The sequence below is a fragment of the Alexandromys fortis genome, unplaced genomic scaffold (genome assembly GCF_014885135.2).
Source record: "Alexandromys fortis isolate MF-2015 unplaced genomic scaffold, M_Fortis_MF-2015_v1.1 scaffold_31, whole genome shotgun sequence".
Lineage (NCBI taxonomy): Eukaryota > Metazoa > Chordata > Mammalia > Rodentia > Cricetidae > Alexandromys > Alexandromys fortis.
In genome coordinates this window covers 11,314,461-11,336,596 of record NW_026067974.1, presented here as the reverse complement: position 1 = coordinate 11,336,596, position 22,136 = coordinate 11,314,461, and the positions used below count along the sequence as shown (strand labels likewise).

The 22,136-nt window shown below is 45.5% G+C and overlaps 1 protein-coding gene and 1 long non-coding RNA gene across 4 annotated transcripts; one reads left to right on the top strand and one right to left on the bottom strand.

Annotated features, from left to right (window-relative positions):
• The first annotated feature begins 8,521 nt into the window (after window positions 1–8,521).
• On the top strand, window positions 8,522–13,828 carry Krt10 (keratin 10). 2 transcript variants are annotated; one of them, XM_050157049.1, is made up of 8 exons: window positions 8,522–10,297; window positions 11,076–11,158; window positions 11,498–11,654; window positions 11,743–11,904; window positions 11,994–12,119; window positions 12,349–12,566; window positions 12,855–13,183; window positions 13,456–13,828. In XM_050157049.1, exons 1-8 carry the CDS (start codon window positions 9,695–9,697, stop codon window positions 13,560–13,562), a joined length of 1,785 nt encoding a protein of 594 aa, XP_050013006.1. In that variant the 5' UTR covers window positions 8,522–9,694; the 3' UTR covers window positions 13,563–13,828. The 2 variants fall into 2 exon arrangements, with proteins under 2 accessions (XP_050013006.1, XP_050013007.1); XM_050157050.1 differs by having other exon boundaries at window positions 8,527–10,297; window positions 12,855–13,163.
• Window positions 10,056–12,145, bottom strand: LOC126510481 (uncharacterized). Of its 2 annotated transcripts, none has more exons than XR_007594411.1 (3): window positions 12,008–12,145; window positions 10,399–10,521; window positions 10,056–10,189 (listed from the first exon to the last, which is right to left on the bottom strand). It is a non-coding gene; the product is annotated as an uncharacterized lncRNA (long non-coding RNA). The 2 variants fall into 2 exon arrangements; XR_007594412.1 differs by lacking the exon at window positions 12,008–12,145 and adding an exon at window positions 11,084–11,530.
• Window positions 13,829–22,136: the final 8,308 nt, after the last annotated feature.

Sequence of the window (22,136 nt, the reverse complement as noted above, 5' to 3'; positions counted from 1 at the left end):
GGAGGGGGTTGTTCAAGGGTAGAGACCTCATTGAGACATCTCTCACGGCAGCTGCAGGGGGCTTTCTAGGAGTAAGCAGTTGAAACAGTTTTAATAGAAGCTTAGATGACCCGTTAACCCGCTGGAGGGGGTTCTGCACAGACAGGCCGTTTTTAACAAATGCTGAGTTAGCTAGGTCATCCTGATCCTTGGATCCTAGAGTAGAGTTGGGTAGTTTTCCATGGGATTCTCCATCAAGGAGAGCAACTTCTACTTTATAATGAAATGGACTCAGCAAGAAGACAAGATGGAGGAACTCTGCGCCCTCTTGCCCCGTCTCACACACACACACACACACACACACACACACACACACACCTGTGGCCATAGTGGTGTGGCTACACTTCAGTACTGGCTTGAGTCCTTTTCAAACCTACTGGTAATACAGACATGGAGGGTACCCAAGAAGGGGTTAAAAATTAAAGAGCTATTTGCAAAGTGTAGATATGGTATAGTGGAGCTACCATGGGCATTATGATCTCCAGTAGAGAGAACATCCCATAGAGATGGCCTTCTTGAGAAGAGGGGTGTGTGTGTGTGTGTGTGTGTGTGTGTGTGTGTGTGTATAAGTGTATGTGTGTATGTGTGTATGTGTGTGTGTGTGTGTGTTATGATCACAGATAACAAGACAACCTTGGGTGTTGTGATTGCTGGTCCTCAGGGGCCATTCACACGTTGGTCTTTTTTTTTCCCAGCGGGAGGTATTTTTCTTTGTGAGACTGCCTCTCTCATTGGCATAGAGCTAGCAAATCAGGTTAGGCTAGCTAGCCCGGGGTCCCAAGGATCTACCTGTACCTCCTCTGCACTGGACTTACAAAGGCGTGCCACTGACTCAGATTTTGTTTTGTTTTGTTTTGTTTTCATGGTTCTGGGGATCCAACTCAGGTCCTCACGCTTGTGTGACAAGCACTTATGGAGAGCTGGCTCTCACACCCCCAGGATTCAGCTTTCAGTAACAGGATATAGCCAAGGCTCAGAGGAGGCCAGGCGAATGCGTTCTTATAACCTTCTCTCTTCCCTCTTCCGTTCCCCAGCGGGATCCAAACTGAGCAAGCATCATGCATAAGGCAAGAGGGTGCAGTGGTCTTCCTGGAGCAGAAAGTGAGATGGAGAAAGGTCAAAGGTCAGCCGTCTTGGGGAATGGGCGCTCACTACTTCTTACATTACGCTAGTATGCCTACATGCTGGCTGCTGGTTTCTCTCCTCCCATTTGTGTAGTTCTCAAGGAACAATATTAGCAGCTTTGTTGACAGGCTTTTCCGGTGCATGCATGTTTTTCTTCTGCAGAAATGCATGCACCAGCGCTGAAAAGACAAATGTCCTGGCTATACCTTCCAATGCTCAGCATCTCTCTCAAAGACCTGACGTAAGCTGAGCCTTGGCAAACACTGTTCAGATGGAGGCATCTCCCCAGTCCACCCATATGCGTTCTTGAAGAAGGGAATCACACTTTTGCTCCAGGCTGGCCTTTTAAGTAGGCACAGTGTGATTTCAGCAAACTTCTGCCCAACATCTCCCCGCTGCTTCTCAGCAAGATCTGGAATTCCTGTCTCAAGGAACAGTCTTTGTTTCACAATTAAATGAGATGAGCTTGCGAGGCGGAAGCTGTTGTTCTGAACTGCATACGGCAAGTAGGCCAGGTTTAATCAGTGCCAGTGAGCAGTTCCACGTGCTAAAGCACCAGAAAGCCCAAGTGCCTGATGAGGTACAGAGAGGTTCACCAAGAAGAGAAAGAAGGAAGACCAGGGTGAAGATGCCAAAGACCAAGCATAGCTTCACTGTTTGTCCAAAGGCAACTTGGTCCAGTTTGAAGTACGCTTTAGATGCTAGTTCGCAGTACGCCTGGATACCTAGAACCACTGTGTGCGCAGATGTGGGCCAGGAAGATGTGGGCAGAGTGATGAAGAAGCACGCACGACAAGCGCACATGACCAGGACCCAGAAGAGCCCCATAAACTGCCCTTCAAATACCAGCTCGGCCAAAGGCATGGTCTTCAAGCCCGCTTGCCTTAAAAACTCCACTCAGTTCAGTTATAGGTAGCAAATGTCATCCTTTCCTAAAACAGCCTGTGATGATAAAAAAAAAAAAAAGGTTCCATCTTCACCACAGCAATTTGCATTTCCGGGAAAGACTTTGACAGCACAAAGTTTAATGCAGGGTCTGGCGATGAACGGTCAGGTTTAGGACGATGGGATCTAGCCACGGGCTTGGCGTCCATTCCAGCCAGGCCACTAATTCATCACTTCACGAGCTCCCATCTCCTCCCCTGTGAGCAGAGACTAACAGTTCCTGACTTCCAGGTTAAGTGGGTTGCAGGAGAAAGTGTGCATAAAGACCCGACGCTGTCCAGCAGAGTAGGCTTCCGCGACAAAAGCTGTTGCTTGTCTGAAACCCAGCCCCGCCACCAGCGCTGGGGATCCAGCCCGGGGCCTAGAGCAGAACTGTTCTTACGCTTGATGGTCTCCGTGTGACAGACTGTGACAACAGCCAACATTACAGTCTATAGGGTCTTCACAGTTTGGAGAGTAAGCGAGGGTTGAATGCTCTGTCCTAAATAAGACATGTATGTATACCACCACCAACCCCCGAGGCTCAGGGGACACCATGGAAGAAGGGTGTGGGGGGGGGGTGAAAGCCAAATATCTGGAAGAATCGCTGTGAAGAGGCATCCTCTGGGCACGACACAGTCTTCACAAACAGGAACACAGAGCAACTGCCCAAAACCAGCTATATCAACAGCCAGTCATGGGGAGCGGAGGGGCCTGCGGGGCTCTGCCCCTTACCCTGGACCCACTGGGCTGCCAACAGTCTGGAAGAGCCGGAGTCCCCTTGAGCTCGCCAGGCTCTGAGGAATACTTCCAAACCAATAGCACAGGGACAGCCCTAATTAAACTCAGCAAGTCACAAGACAAAGCAAAAGGACATGGATGTGGGGAAGGGATGAGGGGAGATACAGAGGGCTGGGGATAAGAGTGATCGGAAGGTACTATATACATGTATGAATTTGTCAAAGGAAAAACTTAATTACCTTTTTAAAAGAAATTTTTAAAAAACTAGAAAATTCTACTTAGCCCCACCTTTTAGCCAAAATAAATTTATACAAGCTGAGGAATTCCAAGGCACCAGGTGCACTGCTGGTTTGCCAGCAGGTTAAGTCGGGTTTGCACCAGTACTGCAAGTCCCCAAGACTTAGGAGTTAAAACCCGAAGAAAAGGCTTAAGTTCCGTAATGGGAGCTAGCAGCTTCTGGAAAAACCAGCGGTATAAAAGGATTAACACTGCCATTATGCACGGTGGCTAATTGCATCGATTTAATGATGCACTGGGGCTGAGCACAATCCTGACAAAGACTCCAGAAACCCAAACAGAAGAGGCCCTCAGGAAGTGCAGGCGAGCCGAGGTGCCCAGAAATCTGACCTCCGGACAGCACCACTCACCCATTCCTTCCTTTTCTCTCCAAATGACTGGTTTTTCCACCACAGCGCCACTTTTTCTAGTAGAAATAGTAAAGGAAACATGTCTCCTTTGAAAAACTAAGATAAAATCCCTATGGACTCATTAATTTTCAAAGCCACAATGCTGGAAAACACAGTTTTAAATCATCGCAAGGGGGGTTGAAGAGTTGCTCAGAAAATAAATGTGCTGAAATTCCAGCAAAGCCCTTTACGGAGGACTTGCCAGCAAACTTCGTAGAGTTGCCATTAGGATTTAATGAAACAGAAGTGCAGATACGGTGCTTAGCACAGGAGCCGGGACTCAGAAATTCAGATGCTTTCCAAATAGGATCTGCATACTTCTTAAGTGGGCTTAGTCCAAGAATTAATAATCTTGGGATGTGATCAGTCTCCAAGCCTGTAGGGCCAGAACGGTCATGGTCAATTTCCTTCATACGACTGCATTAGATTTAAATAATTATTTAAGTCTAGTCCCCCTGCATTCTTGCCTGCTTGGGAAAATACGTGACTCAGAGAAAGAGCTACATTTGTTATGAAATTAGTCATCTGTTTTTAAGTCAGTCATCTAAGAATTTTCTAAATAACATTAAGAGATTAATTTTACTCCATATGATTTCCCTCTGACTTATACTTTATGTACTTGATTAAAATAGCTAGAGAAGTGAATTATTACTGTGTAGTTTAATCTCTACATCACATCTCTAAGATGAAATCTTCACTATTCTCTCTAGATTTGCAAAAACTTCATAAGAAAGGGAGAGAGAGGTTATGCTCGGTAATATTATAGCTTACATCCATCCATTCCTTAAATTACCAACATGGATGAGCAACAAAAAACATTCCTAAAAGAATTCTGTAAATTTATCAGAGTGAAAAATAGCTGCTAAATTTTGATACGTTCATCTGCCGTCTTTTTCGATTGGAGTTTGTGCGGGTTGGTTTATTTGGTTCTTCCAACTTTTCTATTTTCTTACGAAAACCAAAGGGAACACTACATTTCTGCTTTCTGTTCTGTGTCGCCGTTTGCCCCTCCAAAGGCAGTTTATCCACAGCCGGCAGCTGTCTGTTACAGAACCGTGTCAGCCTGACCCAAAGAAAAATCCTGTAATGCACAAGAGAACTGTAAAGGCTAAATTTAATTTATTTAATCTACATTTAATCCCCCTTTACTACTTCCTCACCGGGGTAAGAGAAAGCCAGCCAGGGAGTGCCCTAAATCCAGATTTCATAACACAGCTACTTGTCTCAGTGGTTTACTGGTATCAGGACGGTCTCAGCAGATCAAACAAATGACTTGACTGAAGAAGGAAGACGCAGGTTCAAGGCCTACTCTTCTCGGATACACATCACCCAAAGGCACCCTGGGAATGTCATGTAGAATCCTGGAGTTCTTATTCTTACAAAACATTTTCACACCTACGAGCGTCAGAACTTTATACCAAGAAAAATCAGCTTTTGACTAGCCTTTCCGTTTTCAACCTGCAAGAGTGTCAACATGTCCAGGACGAATGCTTGGAGAACAAAAGCAAAGGAAGTGGGGGGAGGCACTGAAAACCCCTCAGAGAACAGTGAGTCTCTATGAGGTGGGCCAAGAATCTAAAGAAGCCAAATGTCCAATATTCTCTAGAAACATAATGAGGAGGCCTGCACGCAATATCACGAAGCTCAATGTAACAATAGAACTGAGAGAGACAGCCATGAGCTGGCCTAGTAGTAAAAAAATTCTCATGAATGAGATGGCATCTCAGTCACAGTCTGCAGCTGAGGTGCGACATTTGAATGGTGTAAGCCATCCACAGAGAAGAATAAACACTGCTCCAAGCCGAGAGCAACAAGCAAGGGCCTCGAGATGGAACCACACACAGCGTTTCAGCTGAAAGTGAAAAGAAGGCCTGCTTGTGATTAAGGAAATGTTAGGTGTTTCCGTTGACTTATATATTGCTCATATTTTAATATTAAGTATCATTAGGCTACATATTTTATGGAATAGTAACTTGAAACACAGAAAAGCTGTGCGTCTTGCCCAAGGCCACGTAATTACTTTATGAGAACGTGGCTCTCCCGCCACCCTGCCACCTTCACCGCAGGGGGAACGGGGCTGGCTGGACAGGGGAGAGCGGGGCTATAGAAAAGACATCACAGAAGCTTGAGCATGCAGCCGAGGCGATGACAACCCTGCTCCCAGAGCATCAATCATGCCGCAGTGCACAGACTAGATCTCAGTTGCCACAGTGAGGAGCCAAGGAAGAGAAAGGCCGCAGATGCTGGTGAAATCATCCTGGGGAAATATTTGAAAGCCAAGTTTACAGCATTGGCAGCAAGACGTGATAAAATTCATCAGCTATTGGGTGGGAGGAAAATGGATAAAGTGGGTTTAAAAAAACAAATGGAAGCAAGCATCAGCACAGAAAAACGGATGGCAAGTTCGTCATCAAGTAACAGGATCGAAACTCTTTCCCCTCTGCTCCTCCTCTCTGGCCATTTTCATCCTTTAACCCTCTCCTTTCATTCTTTCAGTGTGTGTGTGTGTGTGTTCGTGTTCATGTGTACATGTATATGTATGGTCAAGCCTGTGAAGATCAAAGGAAAATCAGGCGTCTTTCTCGCTGTCCAACTTATCGTTGTGATAGGGTTTCGCACTGAACCTGGAGCTTACCAATAAACTCGACAGGCTGGCCAGCCAGCCTCAGGGATCCTCTCATCTGTCTCCTAGCCCTGGCGGGATCCTCATGTTAGGCTTCTTCACTCAGATTCTGAGAGACCGACTCAGCAAATACGAGCACATTTGCAACCAAGCTGTCCCCCATCCCCCATTCTTTCAGACTTTGCAGCCCTAAGTGGGTTAGGTTGTAAGAAACAGAAATCAGTGACAAATGCAAAAAATATTGTCAAACTCTTTTTCTATGCCTGCCACCTGCTGTCCTAATGCTTGATACTTATGCACTCATTAGGCTCCCAAGGTAACTCCAGAGAGAAAGCAAAATTGTTATTCCTACTTTAGAGCGAGGAAACAGGCTACACAGTTAACAGTGAACCTGGCTTCTAACCCACGCAGTCTGACTCTAGAGCTTACCCACTGAATCTACACTACCCTCCAAACTGCCACCAGGCAGTTTCCATCGCACTACAAAGACACTGGGGCGGCGGTGATGGAAGACTGGCTGCAGATTGAAGATTATTGAATTTTACAAGTTTCCCAGTGATCAGGCATGGACCTTATCAATAGCTTGTCATAATTACTCAGCTCTACAACTCTGTCACACGACTCTTGGAATCCTACGGCGCACTCCCTTAGCATTCTCTCCTGATCTTCAAACGTAACCTAGATTGTTCTATCGCTCTCTTTGATCTGTGGGTATGTTTACCTCTCCAGGGGCTCTCTAGACCCCTTGAGGAGCAGGAATTAGATCTTGGTCACCAATGTAAACCAGGTCATATTGCAAGTGCTCCACTAAACCTGTTGAAGACATGAATAAATTAATGAATATGAATATGGACCATATGTTCCAGCCAAACTGGTCCACTTCGAGTCTCCACCTGCTTGGTCTGTCAGTCCTCACTTTCCAGAACGGTCCTCTCTCTGCTGCTGCCCACACTGCACACTCTAACCCATCCTTCACAGGACTCAGCTCAACTCCTCCTATACCGCGAAATTCAGCCCAGTGGCCTCAACAATCCGGCGTCAGTTCAATGGCATGGGGACTAGCTGCTGTCTTCAATTCAAAACCAGACCCTAGCACAACAAGCTGCGCTCCTCTGGGATAACTCCATAAACTTCTAAGGTTTAGTGGTCTCCAGCTATAAACATAGGCAAATAATATCCTTCTGAGAGAAGCGGGGAGTGAAAGAAAACCACCTGAACACCAGGCTAGGGAAATGAGGGCTCCTCCCCGCACCCACACTCCTGTACCGATCAGGTAGCACTTAGGTGGCAGCATTTAGCATCTCCCTTCAATCAGACTTCAACGACTAGAGAGATCTTTGGGGACAGGAACTGTATCTCATCCACGGGCCTTACACAGAAACGTAGCCAACATTAAGAACAAAGCGATTGTGAGGTGGGCTGTGGCAATCACATGCGAGCGGCGGCAGGGCTAGAATCACGCATCTTCATGTAGCTTTGCTGTGGAATTATCACACGGCGCCTCTGTGATCTCGCTCGTGCCCAAGGCTCGACCAGCAAGTGCAATAAAGTCAAAGGTTTGCCCCGCAGCAGCGTGGCTCTCTCCGTGCCAATCAATCAGCCTTAGGTTAGGTTGGGGGCTTAATGCTTGCCATTGGCACAGAAAATCAAAAGCTAACACTAAAGCAAACCTAGGAAAATCAAACCCCCAAATCTGTGGTGGTTATCAGTAGAATAAAAGCTCTTTGCTTTTTCCATAAGTTTCAATACCCAGGCTTCCCCTCTCTGAACCTGCCAGAGTCCTCTTTTTCCTCGATTTGTCACGGCCTCCATTTATTGTACATTATCTTCGCAGGAATCAATTCCCATGCTTAGGGCTTTCTGTTTCATTCGGTTGCTGCCCTACTTGCAAGTACTGACAAGCCAGGGGAGCTGCAATCTGTTGGTAGTAACCTGCAGCCTAACAAGCTACTCTTGGTGAATGCCCTGGGCCACGTCCCCTTTCCCTGCAGAAACTATTTCTGTAGCTCTCGCTCCGTGGGATGTGCAGCTACAAATTTCATTGGAAGCAGCAATTACTAATGGAATCGTGCCAAGTCCCCGTGCTTTCGGTATTTTCCTGCTTCCATCTCCTTTTGGTTTTGCTTTTTCCCGTGGGGAGAAGCACGGGGTGAGAACTGGAACCTAACACCAAATTCACCACAGCAGAGAAAGGATACATACGGTGGGATAGTAGATGGCAAAGCCAAGACGGCCACAAGTCAGCAGCCATCATCAGGAAAACCGCCACCTTCCTCGGCTTTGCCCTCCTAACACAAAATCAACAGTAGCTGCTGACCCTGTGCCAGTGGGTGACTCTAGAGATTTATAAATCGTCCTATCTCAAAAAGCATCACATAATTCTAAAACCCGTGTGGCTCTACACATATAAACGCATGTGTAATATATTTTAACAAGAGCAATATCATAGCCTATGGGTAGATACGAAGCAATTTTAGTCTTGTAAAGAGCCAATTAAATATTTCACTGGTGCCGTCCCGCTGAAATCTGTGCATGGGGTATCCAAGGGACTGTGTTTGGCTTGTTTATTAAGAAGGAAAATCTAGTTTGGGAGTAGAGGTGAGAGTCTGTATTACAAGTCTCAAAGTAGTACCATTCTATAGCCTGCATTCACACTGTTACAAAAATCCTTGTACTTGCAGTCAGACAGACCCAAATTCTCCCTCTGGAACCGGTCAGAGATAACACACTGCAGGCGAGGTCCTCACTTCTGGGGCTTAGGGTTTCTGCACGGTGGTCTTCACACGACTTTAACCATGAGTTTAGAAGTATCAAATAACCCAGAATAGCTTCAAGATTTTAGTTGCATCATTACATTTGAAGATTCCTTAATTGTTCCTTGTGTACAGTTTCTTAGGTAAAAAATGAATATACTTTAATTCACCAAATAAAAAATCATCTACATAAGAGATTGTATATGTGTGCTGTGTGTGTATAATACATATTATGTATATAAATGTGCATACATAATAGATATTTTATATATATTTCCTACATTGTGCTTCTTAAATGTGGCAACTTTGAACACTAACAGTTGAACATACTCTATTTTTGCTGTTCAGTTTCCTGGTCCTTCTGACAGCACTGACTCCAGCACACTCGCTACTTACTGCAGTTCCTAAAGCTGTTTAAAATGTCAATCTGAAAATTCGTGTTTCAACTGTACTTTGTAACCAGATTTCTTCTATTTTTCCTAGTTAGCAAATACTGAATACTGCCTAAGTTAGCATTACTCAATGGTCCTCAAAGGCAAAATGGACTCATCTGAACTCCACCCATTTTCAGTTTCAACACAGCAAGTCTCCTGTCGTACCCAGGGCAGATACAAACGCATTGAAAAGGTATTGGTTATTACTGCATATTAATTTATGCAATCATCAGCCAAAGATGCTAAGCCGACAAAAAGAAAACTGTCCAAGCAAGCAAACCTGAGGACCTGTGAGCCACGCCCTCTCAGTATATAAAGGCTTGTCCCTGTCCTTGGTAGCAGGCACTCCCTGGGCTACCCTACATCACCATGTCTGTTCGTTACAGCTCCAGCAAGCAGTACTCTTCCTCCCGCAGTGGAGGAGGAGGAGGTGGTGGAGGATCATCCCTCAGAATTTCCAGCAGCAAAAGCTCCCATGGTGGAGGGTTTAGCTCAGGGGGGTTCAGCGGTGGCTCCTTTAGCCGTGGGAGCTCTGGGGGAGGTTGCTTTGGGGGCTCTTCAGGTGGCTATGGAGGTCTTGGAGGAGGCAGCTTTGGTGGGGGCTATGGAGGAGGCAGCTTTGGTGGGGGCTATGGAGGTGGCAGCTTCGGAGGTGGCAGCTTTGGTGGAGGCAGCTATGGTGGAGGCAGCTTCGGTGGCGGCAACTTCGGCGGAGGCGGCTACGGAGGAGGCTTTGGTGGTGGATTTGGAGGAGATGGTGGCGGCCTTCTCTCCGGAAATGAGAAAGTGACCATGCAGAACCTGAATGACCGTCTGGCTTCCTACATGGACAAGGTCCGGGCTCTGGAAGAGTCAAACTACGAGCTGGAAGGTAAAATCAAAGAATGGTATGAAAAGCACGGCAACTCAAGCCAGCGCGAGCCCCGGGACTACAGCAAATACTACCAAACCATTGAAGACCTTAAGAACCAGGTAAGGGGCATTTAAAATCCCAGCTTCAAATCATGCCTACCCATGTAATGTGGACAGGTGAATCTAAGTTAAGCATAGCACGGGCTGATCACTGTGCCTACCTGTTTGTTTTTCCATGTCTAGTGGACCCAGGTCTCATCAAAGATGTTTATGAAGGCAGGGCATGTCTTTTACACCGAGCATGTGTGTTGCCTGTCTTCCAGGAGGACAGAATGACTGAGAACCTTTTAGGTTTTAACAAACACAATGAGTTCACAGTCAAAATATGCTAGATCATGTACAAATGTAGGAACTAAAAGAATTTTAAATGGGGATAGATAGATAGATCTCAATCATTAAGGCTGATAACAAGTAAGCCATACCCAGCACCAACATTTGCAGGAGACCCAACTTTCCAATAGAGAAATGATATACTCCCTGTCTCTAGGGAGTCTGTCAGCCACATCTGGAGGTTCAGGGTAGATGCACTGAGAAGTATTTACAACAAATTAAGCAAATACAGATGGGAGTCGCTCAAAAGTTGGCGGCAACACAAGAAAATCACAAACTGTATAATAAAGAGTCCTCATTGCAGGAATATACCCATATAGTCCCAGCCGGCGTTCAGAAAGGAATCATGGCTATAAAAGTACTGAAAAAAAATATTATATGGGCAAGTTTGTACTAGTCTATGCTTAACCTAACCTCCCTTCAAAATTCTGGAAGAGAACTATATAAAAATGCAAAACGCCTATGCTAACCTAAAAGTCATCAACCCATCTCTTGTCTCTCCCTCCAGATCCTCACCCTGACTACTGAAAATGCCAATGTCCTGCTGCAGATCGACAATGCCAGGCTGGCAGCTGACGACTTCAGGCTGAAGTAAGTTGAGTGGGTGTGGTACTAAGAAAGGAGGTGTTTCCAACAATGACTCTGGAGGCCCACAACAGCATTTATATTTTCCTGAACTCATCCACAGCAAAACAGCTCTGAGCTATTGAAGTTTTGACTGTAATATCTTTGGGGCGACTTTTAAAGGAAGATGTGTCTTAAAGTAACAGTTAACTCTTTGCATCAAACTATTGCTATTCCTCCATGAATTAGTGTATTACAAACGGTGCCAGGATATGAAATCAAATCTGTATTTATAGTCGGTCTTCGTCCAGGTCTGCATTCCTCCATTGGTCTGTATACCCAGGGTTTGTATTCTGCTTGTTTCAGATATGAGAATGAAGTGGCCCTGCGCCAGAGCGTGGAGGCCGACATCAACGGCCTCCGCAGGGTCCTGGATGAGCTGACCCTTAGCAAGGCTGACCTGGAGATGCAGATCGAGAGTGTGACTGAAGAGCTGGCCTACCTGAAGAAGAACCATGAAGAGGTGACAGAAAATTACATTCCCCCTTTAAGGGGGAGGGGTGTCATCTTGGTCACGGCGCACTCATTAAATCTAACTATTCCTCAAACAGGAAATGAGAGACCTTCAAAACGTGACCACTGGTGACGTGAACGTGGAAATGAATGCGGCTCCAGGAGTTGACCTGACTCAAATGCTGGACAACATGAGAAGCCAATACGAACAGCTTGCAGAAAAGAATCGCAAGGATGTAGAAGCCTGGTTCAATGAGAAGGTAAGTCATTGCCCTTCTCGGCAAAAGCTCCTTGAGAGCTTGTGATCATGCCCGGGTGTCCTCATCTTTTCCCGTTTTTAATCTTTTAGAGCAAGGAACTCACCACAGAAATTGACAGCAACATTGAACAAATGTCCAGCCATAAGAGTGAAATTACTGAATTGAGGCGCACTGTGCAGGGTCTCGAGATCGAGCTGCAGTCCCAACTGGCCCTGGTATGTTAAATCTTGTAAAATGGCTTTCATTTTATCCTGCAATGTTTCATGCTAAAAATGGGGGGGGGGGGTTGTAAAAAGTGGAACCGAAATCACAGCTTTGCAGGGTCGGGGAAAACTGTTGGCATCGTGCTCAAACTGCAGGGCTCCTAGCCACTTCCCTTCTGTGGCGACGTCTTGCTGGAAGAATTTCCATGTTTCACTGCACTTACTAAAACCTTCTTCTCAGAAACAATCGCTGGAAGCCTCCCTGGCAGAAACAGAAGGTCGCTACTGCGTGCAGCTCTCCCAGATCCAAGGCCAGATCTCCGCCCTGGAGGAACAGCTGCAGCAGATCCGGGCTGAGACCGAGTGCCAGAACTCCGAATACCAACAACTCCTGGACATTAAGACCAGACTGGAGAACGAGATCCAAACCTACCGCAGCCTGCTCGAAGGAGAGGGAAGGTATAACGGAAACCTGCGAAGTCCCCTGATTGCTCTCGTTCAGGGTTGCCCATAGCCAAGCTTGCCCAAACCCAAGGAAACGCCAGCGGGCGGGGCAAAGGAGGCGGGAAGGGGAGAGGGATGTCTTCAGGAATCAGGGCTGTGTATGAACATCTATGGATGGACAAGTGTTTGAGAATTAGTAGACAAGCTTGACTGGATGGTATTTTCTCAAAACATGAGTCTGGAGCGCAACCTGACGCTTCCATGCTAGAAGCGACCGCATCTGACCCTCACCCCCCCCTCTAGTTCCGGAGGCGGATCCTACGGCGGCGGGCGCGGCGGCGGCAGCCACGGCGGAAGTTACGGAGGCGGCAGCTCCGGTGGCGGCGGCAGCCACGGCGGAAGTTACGGCGGCGGAAGTTCCAGCGGCGGCGGCAGCCACGGAGGCAGTTCCGGTGGCGGCTACGGCGGCGGAAGTTCCAGCGGCGGTGGTCACGGCGGCAGTTCCGGCGGTGGCTACGGCGGCGGAAGTTCCAGCGGCGGCCAGAGCGGAAGCGGAGGATTCAAGTCTTCTTCTTCCGGGTCCGGTGGCGACCAATCGTCTAAAGGACCAAGGTCAGCAGAAACTAGCTGGGGTAATCTGAATTAGTTCTAACTTTCTCCGATGATTTTGTGGCTCTTTCAACTCAAGAGCTGATTTTAAAACAATGGAAATCTCCATTTAGATTTTCATTTGTGTTTTTAATAGACGACGTCAATTTGGAAAAAAAATGCTTTCTGCAGCGTGGAATTTTTTTTTTAGAACTCGGAAAAGATGTGCATTATCTTTTGTAATCTAAGCTTGTTAGCTTGTTAGGATCTATACAAATCGTTTCCCCTAAATTCTAATTTTTTTTTCTATTCACAGATACTAACAAAACCAGAGTGATCAAGACGATTATTGAGGAGGTGACACCTGATGGTAGAGTCCTTTCGTCTATGATTGAATCAGAAACCAAGAAACACTTCTATTAAGCTGCATAAAGAAGAGTCTCTTTGCACAGGCCATTGCACAGACGTGTGGGAAAATGTCCAAGAAAACACTTCTGTCCTAATGGTCTATGGAAATAGGTTTGCTCCTTGAAAGGGTTTAAAAGGTGTTTTGTGGTTTCTGTGTTTCTTCTTTTCATTTATCAGAAAGTGTCCTTTTATGGAGAAAAAAAAAAGACAACTTTCTCATTTACTAATGAATTTCTCATTTACTAATGAATTTCAATAAACTTTCTTACTGATGCAAATGATCTAAATCTGTCAGAATTTTTATTTAATTGTGTGGGTGTGCTCAGACAAATATGAGTAATGTGGGTGAAAAAGTTCATCTTTCCCCCAAAGGTACACCTTCTAAAGATACACAATCAAAATTGCTATGCAGCCAATGAAGTTATTTTGTGTGCCGGGTGATGCCAGTGTGTCCAAACAGACATCTCTAAGTCTCCTGCTTTCCCCAGTTCTTTTGTAAACGATACAAAAGACCTTGTCCTTGCAGTGTACACTGAATTGTATCTCTCAACTATTTAGACCACACCCGTGCTGGCTAGTTTTGTGTCAACTTGACAAAAGCTAGAGTCATCTGAGAGGAGGGAAACCTCAACTGAAAAATGCCACCCTAAAGTTTAGATTATAGGCAGACCTGTACACATTTTTTAAATTAATGACTGATGGAGAATGGCCCAACCCAATGTTGGTGGAGCCACCCTGGGCTAGTGGCCCTGGGTTCCATAAGAAAACAAGTTGAGCAAGACTTGAGGAGCAAGTCAGTAAGCAGCACTCCTCCATGGCCTCTGCATCAGCTCCTGCCTCCTGGTTCCTACCTTGATTTCCTTCAATGATGAACAGAGGAAGCCTAAGCCAAATAAACCTTCTCCTCAAGTTGCTTTTGGTCATGGTGTTTCATCATATCAATAGTAACCCTAAGATACCAACTGTAAGATTCGGTGCAAGAGGGACCTTTGCAGCATCCCAGTCGGGTCCAAACCGCAGTGGGCAACAAAGTACGCCACCGTGTAGAGAGAAAGAGCTTGTGCATGTAGTTTTATTCTTGTAAAATACAGGGAGCCGACTTGGAGGGTTCACCTTGAACTGGTCAGGTGCACTCCTCCCTCAATTACCCGGCCCTAAGCAGGCCACCTTTCCCTGGTCCTGACACCCTCCCCTTCAATAGCCAGCACCTTAAAAAAAAAAAAATCCTAAACTTAGCCTTGTCCTCTGCTCTGCCAACACCTCGCCAGGTCCAAGAGATACCGGACAGTTCCACAGAGCCTGGGCAGCAGTGAAGCAACGGGCTACCCCAGGACGAGGCAGCACCCAGCTGTCTCAGCCTCCCCTCTCCCTGTCCCAAATCAGTAGGAAGCAGTCTTGAAAACTTGATGCCCTCATCCCCTTAACCTGCCTTGCCAAACTCTTCATCTTTTTTAACCACAAAAAAAAAAAAGTGAGGAATGTTTTTATCCAGGCACACCTTGGCCCTGTCCCTTGGGCACAGTCACCCCTTGGCTTAAGGCAAGCAGTTCCACTGTATGCAGTGCAAAGGCCCCTTTAAGAAACAAGCCCCGCCCACTCCTGATCTCTCTCCCACCTTAGCAAGCCCTCTCAGACCTCTCCTCTCCTTTTCTCTCTTTCTCTCCCCTCCCTCTCTCTGTCTCTCTGTCCATCTCTCCCTTTTAATAAAACTTCATACTCAAGCTCTCTGCATGTGGCCTACTTTGTCACCAGCAGCGCTTTGGGCCCGACTTGCTATGGGGTGCTGCAAAGGTCCCTCTCACACCGAATCTTATACCAACTGACATTACTTGATACTCTACTTGGAAGTGCTAAAGGGGAAAGTCACGGTGTGGGTTCTGGGTTGCCCATGCCTGTTGAGTAGCAACTTCAGCATCTTTCTGGGCTTGAATGCCAGTGTTTCTCAAGATCTGAGTCCTGATCCTTTGCTTTTTCAGTGGGACTCTACTAAATAACCCCTCCCCTGGTATATAACACACTTTAGAATGTGTCCTAGTGGGAAGTGCCCCTCCTCAGACATTGAGAACCAGGCTTTCTTTTCACACCAAGAGTCTCTATAAGAGACACTTTCTCAGTCTATGTACTTGGAGATTCCTTTGTCAATCTATGTACTTTGAGACACCTTTGGGTTACTAAATTGTATCCCAGTGTAAATCTAAACTAGATTATAATACTAATGAGGAGAGGACTGGGTCTGTGTTACTTATCACCGTGAACCCCACCCTAGCACGGTTTTCAACACCAATTGTTAAAGCCCAATAAGTACTCGTTGAGCAACAAAATTAGTGAGTCAGATCCAAATAAGTAAATGTAGTACCTCCCAAAATGAACCCAGAAATGCTGGGGACTAAGGATCAAAAAGTATTCACTGCCACTGTATGACAATACAAACGAGACCAGCCCTTTTGTACAATTAGTATATGATTGTTTTAAACACTTCGTAAACAAAATGGAAATGATTCAGTTGAGCCAAAAAGGCAAAAAGTACCCAGGGCCTTCCATGTGTTAGAAGCTTGGTTAGCTCTCCGCCTTCAGTCCTTCCCCTTCCTCTAGTAACAACAGCCCCCGTCCTAGCAGAATACTAGAGAAGCTCGAGGGATGAAGGATGCGACCAACTGTGAATGTGGAGAAAACCATCCAATGCCAAACAACCAAAGCCCTGGACCCTTGGTCTCCTTGTTCATCTGGCACTGGAAAGGTAAAGGGTGAGGGGACCAGCCCCATTAAGGAGGTAAGAAACTCTGTAAGCGTTAGTGCAGAGAACCCTCCCAGCATAGAGAAGATGGAGGACAGAGACAGCAGAAACAATCTTTTCACAACCAATCCCAGGAGCCTGCTGAATGAAAAGGAGGACATGACTGCTCCTAGGTGTGGTCGAGAAGGTTTTCCTTGTAGGTATGGGGAAAACACGGCCAGAGGCATCTGGAAGAGTCCAGACTGGGCACGACCAGCAGAGTAGACAGGACCATGAGAAGAAAGAGAAAGGGGAAGAGTAAGAGAAGAATAGAAGAGAGAAGAGCAAGAGAAGGGACTATGGAGCGGGGAGAACCAGGAGAAGCACACAAACAAACAGACTAAAAGCCAAAAATGAACAAGAGAGTGTATGACCAAACTGGCTGAGTTACATAGGAAAGAGAAGCTGGGGAGAGGGAAGCGAAGCTCATGGGCTGGAGAGGTTTAGGCTGGGGCAGGGATGAGAAGTGTTGAGTGAGCCAGGACTCCATAACAGGGACTTGCAGTGCTGGGAGTGTCCACTTGGATATGGTAATAGGCACCTCAGCTAGTCATTTGTCCTGAATTCCTTCCACACTTAACCTACCCAGAAGAGAGCTTAGAGTGCCCAAGAATTTAATTCAGTGGCTAAGGTGCATCCACGCATTCAGCAAGCACAGTTGTGCAAAATATGTCACAAACATGCTATATCTTGAAAGTAAAAAGAAAAAATATTACGACTTAGTCACTTCCTGTCATATATACCACGGAAGATGTGACCATTAAGGGACCAAAGATCATGGACAAGGTACCAAGGCAGTCAAAATGGCATCTCGGAGAAGGTCTTTAGAAAACCTGACTCTCTTGGACCAATCCTGGGGATGGCAGGACACAGCTAATTAGAAAGAATGTGGTATCTAGACCAGCCAGGAACGTGCTTAAAATGCACGCTCCACGCTATGGCTGCTCTAAGAAAACTCCCTCGGTATCATTATTGGTTCTCCTTAATTCAATCAGATCTGGAGAGCCCATCTCACTGTGTAAGGGAATATATTCATAACCCCTGACAGTTACAGAGGGGATTTCAATGAGGGACCATTCCATTTCCTACTGCAAGAATAATTCTTGGTTTCTCTCTCTTCCACTTACCCCTACCCTTACAACAGCTAGTCGCTGCCAGGTGCTGATTAAACCGTCTTCACAGTTATCATAATGCCGTCTAGCTCAGCCCTGGCGTGGGTACCCTAATGTCTCCCCCAAATTACTGTGGCTATCTTTCTACTGATTTCTCACACCGATTCTCATTCCGTCACCAGTCACCCTCCACACATCAGCAACAAAACAACAACAACAAAAACAAACAAGCTCCCTGCTTATATTTCTCAATGGTTACCTTTCACTCTCAGAATCAAATTTCAAGTCCTCCCCCCCCCCCCGCCCCACCAGCCCAATACACCCTTTTCTCAGGCGCCTCCTGGCACACCACCATCCATACGTCCTCCAGTTCCTGGAAGGCACCACACTCTTCCCTCCAGCAATGGTTTGGCTGTGGTTTGAGTGTGCTCCCCAAAGGTGCACGTGTTGGAAAGTTGATCACTGGGACGGCAGTGCTCAGAAGTAGTGAGACTCCTAACGGGAGCTGGTTAGATCCTTGTGGGCACCACCCTTGGAAGGGACCGATGGAGTGCTCAGGAGACCTGGGTTAGCAGTCTGTGAGTGCTGCTGTGGAGGAGTGAGCCGGAGAGACCGCTCAGCGGTGAAGAGCACTGGCTGCTCTTCCAGAGGACCTGAGTTCAATTCCCAGCACCCACATGGCAGCTCTCGGCTGTCTGTTACTTCAGTTCCTGGGGATCTGATACCTTCACACCAATGCACATAAAGTAAAGTTAAATAGATTATTTTTTTTAAAGAGAGTGGTCCTGACAATCTCCCTTTTCTGACACTCCCTCCATGACTCCGTCTTCATGAGGTCCTTACGAAAGCAGAGGACAATACTCTGGTCTTGAATGTCCAGAACTATTAGCTAAAACTAATCCTTTCATTAGAAAGAATCCAGTCTCCGGTAACTTATCCTATTGATTGACTAATAACTAATAATAAAATAACTAATAACTAACATCTCCTAGGGTTAAATATAAATATTTTATTCATAATTATATTCTAAGAATGTCTCTTCATATCCCTACCTAGAAAATTTTTCATCTTTCTTGTATTTCCTTAATGTCATTTCTTTAAGAGTACCCCAGCTGAAACTAAGTCTTCTTCAGTAGTTGTAGATTGTTTCTTTCTCTAACTTTTAACACAATTTCTATTTTATGATTATTTACTTAGGACAAACTCCTCATCACCCTCCCCCCAAAAAAAAGTCCTTAAGAATTGAGAATGTATATGTTTTTCTTTCTGTAGTACCTGCTTCTAGCATAGGGCCTGGTATATAATAGGTGTTTGTTAAATATGTCTTATTTTAAGGCTTATTTAGTTTTATTTGGGGGGGGGGTTGCCTCACTCCACTCTTGCAGTACCTGTTTTGGCCAGAAGAGGGCGTTTTATACACTGGAACTGGAGTTACAGATGCTATGAGCTGTAAGGTGGGTGCTGGAAACCAAACCCAGGACTACTGTAAGAAAAACACTGTGACCAAAAGCAACTCGAAGGAAGAAAGCGTTTATTTCATCGTAAATTTCCCAACCACGGTCCATCAGTGGAAGAAGCCAAGGCAGGAACTCAAACGGGGCAGGAACCAGAAATGAAGCCCAAACCGTGGAAGAGTGCAGTTTACCGGCTTGCTCTCAAGCTCAGACTCTGTTATTTCTTATACCTCCCAGGACAATCTGTCCAAGGGTAGCACCACCCACAGTGGGCTGGGCCCTCCCACATCAATAGTAAATAAAGAAAATGCCCCCATAGGCTTGCCTAGAGGCTGATCTGATGGAGGTATTTTCTCAATTTAGGATGCCTCTTCTAAGACGAAACTAGTTTTGGTCAAGTAGGAAAAAAATAAAAATTAATTAATTAATTGATTGATTGATTAATTTTTAAAAACCTAGACTACACAAAAGGATCTTTCCCTTCCTAACTTTGATTTCCAGCGTCCTTGTGATGATGTACAAGAAACTCCTTTGGAATCTATACAGCGCACCGTCAGTACAAAGTAATCTGGTTTTATGAAGGTGAAGACTGCCCTACACCCCCAAGAAGCGACATCCATTTGAAGACCAGCACTGCCCCCTGGTGGAAATAGTGGGCAGGGGCAAGTATGGCCACCAACGTGGAAATCTAACATTTATTCAAATATACACTTCTTAAGAGGCTTTTATTTGTGTGTGTACCATTTGCATTATTAATTGAGAAATAATGTTTACACACATTTATTTTATATAATATAATGTCTTGGAATTGGCATATTTGTGAAATGACTAAATTAAACTGACATATTACATACCTTTAATATGATGACATTTAAAATCTACTTGTGTTAAATGCATTGTCGTTTTCTCCCGTACTTTGCCATGAAATGTTCTCTTAGAAATATTTTATTTACGTATGAAAATGCAGCCATATTATACCAATTAGTTGTCTGCTTGTTGCTCAATTTTAATGATAATTACTTTAAGAAATAATTAGCAGCAACTAATAGTAATAATAAGGAAGCCATCTATGGAATAATCAAGCACTGGAGATACTTTAAATTCTTAATATATGCTAATGTGCTACCCTGGTGTTTCCATTTCAACACCTCAAGAGAACAAGGAAGGTGCACTGTGACTTCACAGTGCACAAACATCTTAGACTGTGGGTGAGAATATGCAAAGTAAGTATGCAAATCGGCACGCATAAAGAGTAATTATTCAGAAGGGAAACAGTGTCCTTAAGTCATTTTTCTCCAAGGGTGTGGCCCCCTGCTAGCTTGTCCATGCTCACAACCTTGTGATATGAGCACTGGCAACTGGACCCTCTGGTTGGGAAGAGGATGTGTGGGTGCAGGTCCGGGAGGAGTTGAGGAGGGGCATGAGTGTGATCAAATGGCATTGCATTCATCTATCAGATTCTCAAAGATTAAGTAGATCTCAGCGTGAGACTCTCAGGTCACTTGGCATGTGCCTGCTAACCCTGAGTAAAATGCTTGGCATTCTGGGTCTTATTTGCCTAACCTGCTGATAAGGAGCTGAATTAAGAGCTATCTGGGGCTCTTCATAACTTTCAAAATATCCTGCAGTTTTGCCCAGGTCTTGCATTTAAAGACCATGCCAATGTTGGATGCAGCACCAGCTCACCACGGCACCAGGCTTATCTTGTCGACATCTCTGACTAGTCTAGAAATGACACAGTTGCATACCACCTTCTTCACCTGAACCTGAAGCCAGTCATTCCAAAGTCTCCACAGTCCCTCCATTGAACCCACTTCGTCTCACCCTTCTGAGCCACTGCCTCAGGGAAGGCTGTTTGTGCCTATCTCCTTCAGTTTCAGCCTCACTTCTGCAGCCCTTACACACACACACACACACACACACACACACACACACACGCCTGTGTGCGCATGCACACTCGCACACACAGACACATGCACACTCACAGACTCACACACTCTCACACACACTTGTACACACGGACACACGCACACTCACAGACTCGCACACTTGCACACTCTCACACACTTGCACGCACACACAGCACCACCACCAGTGATAACAGCTGCCATGTATTGCAGTGTTGCCCTTGCCAAGCACGATGCTCAGCGCACGCTCAGGTACCTAAACAAACTGAGGAGATGGGAACTTTTAAGCCACATTTTGACGATTTATTTGAACTTTTTCTGCAAGTCTCTCTTGGGAAAAAAAAGGAAAGGAAAGAAAAGATTTAAAGGAGAATCTATGTCTTTTTTTTGTTTTGTTTTTTGAGACAGGGTTTCTCTGTAGTTTTGGAGCCTGTCATAGAACTCACTATGTAGACCAGGCTGACCTCAGAGATCCCCCTGTCTCTGCCTCCCGAGAGCTGGGATTAAAGGTGTGCCCCACCACCGCCCAGCCTGAGCCCCTCATTCTTATCCTCCCACCTCCAGGCATCACAAGACATTTCATGTCCAGGAGTCTCTGGTCTAGTATTTGATGACCTAGTGTAGGAGGGAGTAGCCAAGTGTAGCCACTTGTTCATCCCGCCAGCTAGCTTAACCCTGAAATAACCCCACAGAAACTGTATTAATTAAATTATTGCTTGGCCCATTAGCTCTAGTTTCTTATTGGCTCTTATATTAATTTAACTCATTTTTATTAACCTGTGTATTGCCACATGGCAGTGGCTTACTGGGTAAAATTCTCAGCGTCTGTCTCAGGTGGATCCACAGTGTCTCTCTGCTCTGCTTTCCTCCTCCCAGAATTCAGTTCTGTCTTCTCTGCCTACCTAAGTTCCACCCTATCAGGCCAAGGCAGTTTCTTTATTCATTAACCAATACAAGCAACACATAGAGGGGACTCCCACATCACCTCCCCTTTTCTGTTTAAATAAAAAGGAAGGTTTTAACTTTAATATAGTAAAATTACATATAACAGGAATCAAGCAAGAATTAGTTATAATATTTTATTTACTTTATCTTTTATTTTAATTAAGGAAAACTATAACTATTTTTTAACTCCATCTAAGCTAGCCAGGAAGCCAGGATGAACAAGCAGCCTCCCTCCTACAACTTAGGGCCCTATTATCCTCTTGACTTCTCGTTCTAATGATATCGGATCCAGTCCCCAAGGCTGGTCTCTGGATTTGGACGACATCTGTGCTTCTGCCTGCTTTAAACTTCTGAACATTGGTCTCCACTCTCCAATTGCTAGAGTTTGAATGTGGTTT

Bases quoted from the DNA above. Each gene is read 5' to 3' on its own strand.
- Krt10 (XM_050157049.1), top strand. From the start codon at position 9,695: ATGTCTGTTCGTTACAGCTCCAGCAAGCAGTACTCTTCCTCCCGCAGT. The intron at 11,655-11,742 runs GTGACAGAAAAT...TTCCTCAAACAG, and splicing joins TGAAGAAGAACCATGAAGAG to GAAATGAGAGACCTTCAAAA. The intron at 11,905-11,993 runs GTAAGTCATTGC...TTAATCTTTTAG, and splicing joins AAGCCTGGTTCAATGAGAAG to AGCAAGGAACTCACCACAGA.